Raw genomic sequence first — 7,233 nt, 5'->3', positions numbered from 1 at the left:
GTGGCCGTTTTCGTGCGGGTGACACGTAAAAGCACCCACTACACTCTCTGAGTGGTTGGCGTTAGGAAGGGCATCCAGCTGTAGAAACTCTGCCAAATCAGACTGGAGCCTGGTGTTGCCATCCGGTTTCACCAGTCCTCAGTCAAATCGTCCAACCCATGCTAGCATGGAAAGCGGACGTTAAACGATGATGATGATGATGATGATGAGTGCTGTCATACATGATGTATATGCGGTTATCTGTGTGTGTGTGTTTGTATATGTGTGTTTGTATGTGTCTATATTTTTTTTTTGTGTGTGTATGTACTTATATAACTATATGAAGTTGTATGTGTATCGTTCTGTGCTTGTTTATTCTAACCTTAAATTATCTTCACATACCATATCTGCTCAACAATATAGTATTTTTGAAGTTGTTACACTTGAGGCACAATAAATAACTTCAAACAAATTTACATTCCAACTTTAGAGAGCAGCTTCTACAACTTTATTATTAATAAAAAACAAATTATATTTCTAAGATCACTCAATAAGTTGAATGTATTTTTAGATAAGTTTCACTTTCATCTATCTGTGTCCATTTTTTTGAATATTTCTGTTAAATTTCTCGTTTGTGTTATTGCAGACATTGAACAGCTCAGCAAGTGAGAGTGAAAAGAAGCTTGAAGAAGCCTTTCAACTTTGGCAGTTATATTGCCAGCGATACCAGCAAATGGATGATTGGATAGAGCAAGCTCGAGAAGTCCTTGCAGACTCTGATGATGACATTCCTGATCTAATTAAAAAGCATAAGGTTTTTAAATCTATCTCCTTTATTTTTTAAAATTTACATACTTCAATTTCCAGTGAATTTGGTGATAGGTTTGGATTTCTGACCTTAATCCTCATCACCTTTTAATGTTTGTCTTCCATGCTGGCATGGGTTGGATGGTTTGACAGGAGCTGGCAAGCCAGAGGACTGCACCAAGCTCCAATGTCTGTTTTGGCATGGTTTTTATGGTTGGATGCTCTTCCTAATGCCAATCACTTTACAAAGTGAACTGGGTGCTTTTTATGTGGAACCAGAACTAGCAAAGTTCATTTTAGCAAAGTTTTTTTATAGCTGGATGCCCTTCCTAATACCAGCCACTTTACAGAGTGAACTTGTTGCTTTTTACATGGTACCAGCACTGGCAAAATCTGCTTTGTTATGGTTTTTATGGCTGGATGTCCTTCCTAATGCCTACCACTTCGCTGAGTGTAGTGGGTGCTTTTTCTGTGGAATCGGAACTGGCAAGGTCTGTTTTGGTGTGATTTTTTTTTTATAGCTGCATGCCTTTGCTAACACCAAACACTCTACAGAGTAGACTGGCTGCTTTTTATGTGATACCAGTGGTATTGAAGGAGTTGGCTTTGTGCCAGGTGATGACAGTGTAAATTGAAATCTTACTGCTGTTATGTATTGTGTTATACTTCTAATACTTATATCTTTCTTTGTTTAGTGTACTGGCAGAACAAGAAATAAGAAAAAAGTTCTGCTCTTACTTCACAATTGAATGATTAATGATAAGAATGGCGTACATGTATAAAAACATTTACATTTGCTCAAACCATTTTATCATTGCAAGCACAGGAAAATAAATAAGGAAAATAAGCCATTGCATGGGCTGTGAGCGTTAGTTTTCTTTTTTTTATAAAACATCTGTGAGAGCTGTCAATTATCTGTGCTTTTCTACCTGTTGATCTTACTATTTTGATCTTGTTTAGTAACTAAATATCTTGGAAAGAACTCAATACCATATAGAAGGAACAAGTGATTTATTGGTTTAGAATTCCCTGAAAAGTTCTAAATAGATATGTTTGCATTGGCTGTTGAAGCAAGAATTTAACAGATAGATGCTTTTCCTAACACAGATTGTTTGTTTTTTTTAATAGTTCTTCTCTAAATACTGAATGGTGTGAGAACCAGTGAGGGCTTGACCCACTACATAGTTGCCAGCCTGCTTGAAATAGCTGTTAAATTGGCCTTTGTATATCATATCTCAGAAAAAATTGGGAAAGGACTCATTTGATAAAGTGGTTCTAGATATATTTTTTAGAACAAGAAACCAAACAATTCAATGCTACATATATATATATATCATCATCATCATCATCATCATCATCATCGTTTAACTTCCGCTTTCCATGCTAGCATGGGTTGGACGATTTGACTGAGGACTGGTGCAACCAGATGGCTACACCAGGCTCCAATCTAATTCGGCAGAGTTTCTACAGCTGGATGCCCTTCCTAACGCCTGGAAAAAAAAATAGAAAAAGGAATGACATGCCAGGCAAAATGCTTAGCGGCATTTTGTCTGTCTCTATGTTCTGAGTTCAAATCCCACCAAAGTTGATTTTGCCTTTCATCCTTTTGAAGTTTATAAAATAAATATCGGTTGAACACTAGGGTCAGTATAACCAACTTACCCCTCCCCCAAGATTGCTGGCATTGTGCCAAAATTTGAAACCAATATTAACAAAATCATTGTTTTATTCTTTTATTTTCTTTTTCTCATGCAGAAGTTTTTTGATGGCAACACTGGTGATGTTCTTTGGAAGGATTTCCATGAATCTAGTATTCAGTTGCTACGACTTATACCCGGTTATGAAGCTCCCCAGATAAATGAGACTGTTAACAAGACTAAAAATAAACTAAAGGTAAGTTTATTGTTTTAATATAGATCAAACTGATCGAAACAGCAAGCTGGCAGAATTGTTAGCATACTGGGCATTTTGTCTGTCTTTACATTCTAAGTTCAAATACTGCTGGGGTCACCTTTGCCTTTCATCTTTTCAGGATTGATAAAATAAATACCAGTTGAGCACTGGGGGTTGATGTAATCGACTACCCCCACCCAACAAAAATTTTGGTTTTATACCTATAGTAGAAAGAAATATATATCCAACTGATCAGGCATCAAAAAATCATTTATCTGGCATATATATTTCTTTCTTTTTCTTCCCTTTACTCACTCTCAATCTCCTCCCTCCCATTCACTCACATAATTAACACCCTTGTGTGAAGCTACATGGTCTAATGGCTTGGGTGTGCATGCATCCCCTATTGCAAAATTGTGTTGTGTTTTTGAGGAAAACACTTCATTTCCTATTGCCTCAGTTCACTCAGCTGTAAATGAGAACCTCTGCAATGGACTGACTCGCTATTCAGAGGGAATGATGTGATCTTAGTTACTTACATCCCATGGAAACTGAGTGGAAACCTAGGATTGAGACAGGACTTACTATATCCTTGTTCACCAGTCTCTATATTTACTCATCTGAAACTACACCTCACTCTTACCATACAACCGTGCAACTTCTACATATCCATCCTTCTTTTTCTTCTGCCTAGGGCCCACCCTGTCATCTTGTCACCCTCATCTTTATCTCTTTTTCCCTGCTTTACACTAATTACTCTCACTCACTCTTGTATAATTGAGTAGCTATGTATTACCCCTGCAGTAAGAAACCTGTTCTAGCTCCTTCCTTCATACTTTAACCTTTCATCACCTAGCATAAAGCTGCCTCCCTCTGTACTGTAATCCCACTCAGTTGAAAGTGATCTTAGGCTTTTAATTTACATGGGGACCTCACTAATGCTGGTACCATGAAAAAACACCCAGTATACTGCGTACTCATCATACTCTGTTTCACCAATCAAAATTGGTATTTTTTATTGTCTCAGAAATAGGTACACTTGTGTGTGTGTGTGTGTTTCCTTGTCATGGCATCATATGATGGCTGTAAACAATCAATGTTATACAAGCAGTGTCCTTCATTCATTCATTTCCAATATTCTGTGAAAACATGTCTGGCCATGAAGAAATATTACTTTGTCTGGAAACAGATGAGTGTTGGTGACAGGAAAGGCATCCAGCTGTAGAAGAATCTGCCTTAATAAACTCTGTTTGACCTATGCAAGAATGGAAAAGTGGATGTTAAAGCGATGATGGATGAATGAAAGAATGAAATGCAAAATTGACCTCGAGGTTAGAACTCAGAGTGAAGGGACTTAGGAAAAATACCACAGGGCATTCAGTTCAGTGCTCTACTGCTCAGTCAGGATTGACTTGCGTCTAAACAACAGTATCAGCCTTACTAATATGGTTCTTACAAGCTTTGAATACAACTCTATTTTTATGAAGCTGAAAATAAAATAGTCATCTCTGTATCATACTTAATACAAATACATCATGAAAAGCTAATTAACTGAGGTGTTCATTCAGAGATAACAGCTCTTATGGAAATACCATGTTTAAAAACACAAATATACCAGTAGTTAATGAAATTCATACAGCAGCAGCTGTAAGAATGCCACATGTGCATTTCTGCCTCCTTGGGCTTTGTCAATTGCACACACCCACTGCCGACTGCATGCTAAGACAAAATTTGTCACTACTTATATAGGAAACCAGTGGTTAAAAAAAATCACTGAGGTTGCAGTTAGCCACCTGGTTGAATAAAAATGCATTATGTGCAACAAAAGCAATGTATCTCATCATCATCTACGTTTAATATCTGCTTTCCATGCTGGCATGGGTTGGACAGTTTGACTGATGACTGGTGAGCCAGAAGGCTGCACCAGGCTCAATCTGATCTGGCAAAGTTTCTACAGCTGGATGCCCCTCCTAACGCCAACCACTCCAAGAGTGTAGTGGGTGCTTTTACCTGCCACCGGCATGAGGGCCAGTCAAGAGGTTCTGGCAATGACCACACTCAAAAGGTGTTTTCACGTGCTACCTACATGGGAGCCGGTGCGGCGGCATTGGCAACAGCCACACTTTTTCTTCTGCCTAGGGCCCACCCTGTCATCTTGTCACCCTTATCTTTATCTCTTTTTCCCTGCTTTACACTAATTACTCTCACTCACTCTTGTATAATTGAGTAGCTATGTATCTCCTCTGCAGTAAGAAACCTGTTCTAGCTCCTTCCTTCATACTTTAACCTTTCATCACCTAGCATAAAGCTGCCTCCCTCTCTACTGTAATCCCACTCAGTTGTTTTTCACGTGCCACTGGCACATGTGCCAGTAAAGCGACGCTGGCAACGATCATGTTTGAATGGTGCTTTTTATGTGCCACTGGCACGGGAGCCAATCCGTGGCTCTGGCAACGATCACGATATATATATATATCACATCATATTTAATGCTTAATGCAAATATATTGTGAAAGGCAAATTAATTTTCAGTTTTCATCTTGAGATAATATCCCCTACGAACGTACTGTGTTTAAAAACACAAATGTATGAGTAGCATGAATGTCATTCAGCTGGGCATTGAGAGTGTTAGACACACATTTCTGCTTCTTTGTGCTTTGTCAGTAGCATGTACTCACTGGCAACCACATGCTAAGACAAAATCCATCACTACAGATATAGGAAGACAGTAATTGAACAATCACTGAAGTTATAATTAGCTGCCTAGCTAATTAAAATGAAAAAGGAAACTCTTTTATTTATCTGATCTCTTGTTTCTATTTATTTTTGTTTTGAAGGAACTGGAATCCCAAATTCCTGCCAGGCAAATGTATTTAGAGTTTCACTATAAAAAATCTCATTTCCATGACTCCATTAATGAAGCGAAAGTTATCGTCGAACAAAACAGACAAAAGTTGGCCAGTGGTGACCATGCAGAAGAAGCACTTCAGAAACACAAGGTAAAAAAAAAAAAAAATTTTTTTTAAAGAATTTTTGTCAGACTTTTATTAATCACTACATTACAATGAATGCAATTGTCACCATCTTATTCTAAGACTATTTTGCTATACAAGTATCTGTCCAGAGTCTCATGTACAGATCTATTGTTGGCGTTTCATGATGTTTCTGGACAGAACCCTTTTTTTTTTACATTACCTCATTTCTGTCTGAAGTAAATAGAAACCATCAGGGAATGTTACATATAAACATAGACTGACATCTTGTCTATGAAACTGAAACTAAACATCAGATTTCAAAAGCCTTTACGCTTTTATGCTTTTACTTGTTTCAGTCATTTGACTGCGGCCATGCTGGAGCACCACCTTTAGTCGAGCAAATTGACCCCAGGACTTATTCTTTGTAAGCCTAGTACTTATTCTATCGGTCTCTTTTGCCTAACCGCTAGGTTACGGGGACGTAAACACACCACCATCGGTTGTCAAGCAATGTTGGGGGAACAAACATAGACACACAAACATATACGCACACATACACACACACACACACACACACACACACACATATATATATATATATATATATGACGTGCTTCTTTCAGTTTTCATTTACCAAATGCACTCACAAGGCTTTGGTTGACCTGAGGCTATAGTAGAAGACACTTGCCCAAGGTGCCATGCAGTGGGACTGAACCCGGAACCATGTGGTTGGTAGCAAGCTACTTACCACACAGCCACTCCTACGCTTCTCAAGATTTAGAATACATCAATCTTTATTTGTCTCTTATTTTGTTTTCCTTGTCACTGCTTATAAGGGTAGGGTGTGTTTTTATGTTGGAGCAAGTGTCCTTTTTACTGCTAACTGATTTGTCATTAAGATAAGACTGGAACCTATATTTCATTAGTCTGGGACAGTAGAGCGAGGAAGTTAATGTGATTTACACAAAGGAATAACATAATGGTTTAAGCTTTAGCATTTAAGCCAACCACATCCAGCCCAAATATTCTACCTGTTCTATGCTCAAACTGGCAAGATCTGACCTTTCACATCTACTCTACAATGTCATTATCAAAATAAACAGTCACTTCATTGAATTCTTGAAGCTACAAGATAATGCACGATAAATTCAAAACAATGTGAAAAAAAAAAATAAGCATTACATTTGACAAAAAAATCAGTATGCTAAATGGGTGAATATATATATATGTATGTATATATATATATATATGTATGTATATATGTATGTATATATATATATATATATGTATGTATGAATGAATGGGAGAAAGAGAGCCTGCCTTATGTCGACCCAATAGAGGGACCAGCTATCCGAGTTGATAGTACCAGGGTAGATAAAGCAATTAAGAGTATGAAGACCGGGAAAGCCCCCGGCCCATCAGGAATCACTGCAGAGATGCTCAAAATATCTGGCAGTGTTGGCTATAGCCTAGTCACCCGTATTACGAACCAGGTGATACACGAAGGAGTCATACCCTATGACTGGTGTAGCAGCATCATAGTCAACTGCTACAAAGGTAAAGGGGACGCTTTAGATAC

The 7,233-nt window shown here is 38.0% G+C and overlaps 1 protein-coding gene across 10 annotated transcripts in view; it reads left to right on the top strand.

Moving 5' to 3' along the window:
• LOC106881484 (nesprin-1) overlaps nt 1–7,233 on the top strand; it is an 811,219-nt gene that overhangs the window by 172,508 nt on the left and 631,478 nt on the right. For all 10 annotated transcript variants that reach the window (XM_052966929.1, XM_014931893.2, XM_014931887.2 and 7 more), the window contains 3 exons: nt 626–793; nt 2,542–2,679; nt 5,517–5,678. In XM_052966929.1, the coding sequence (XP_052822889.1) occupies nt 626–793; nt 2,542–2,679; nt 5,517–5,678 (468 nt within the window). The remainder of the gene's footprint in view (nt 1–625; nt 794–2,541; nt 2,680–5,516; nt 5,679–7,233) is intronic.

The sequence above is a fragment of the Octopus bimaculoides genome, chromosome 4 (assembly GCF_001194135.2).
Source record: "Octopus bimaculoides isolate UCB-OBI-ISO-001 chromosome 4, ASM119413v2, whole genome shotgun sequence".
Lineage (NCBI taxonomy): Eukaryota > Metazoa > Mollusca > Cephalopoda > Octopoda > Octopodidae > Octopus > Octopus bimaculoides.
This window is presented reverse-complemented; position numbering and strand designations above follow the sequence as displayed.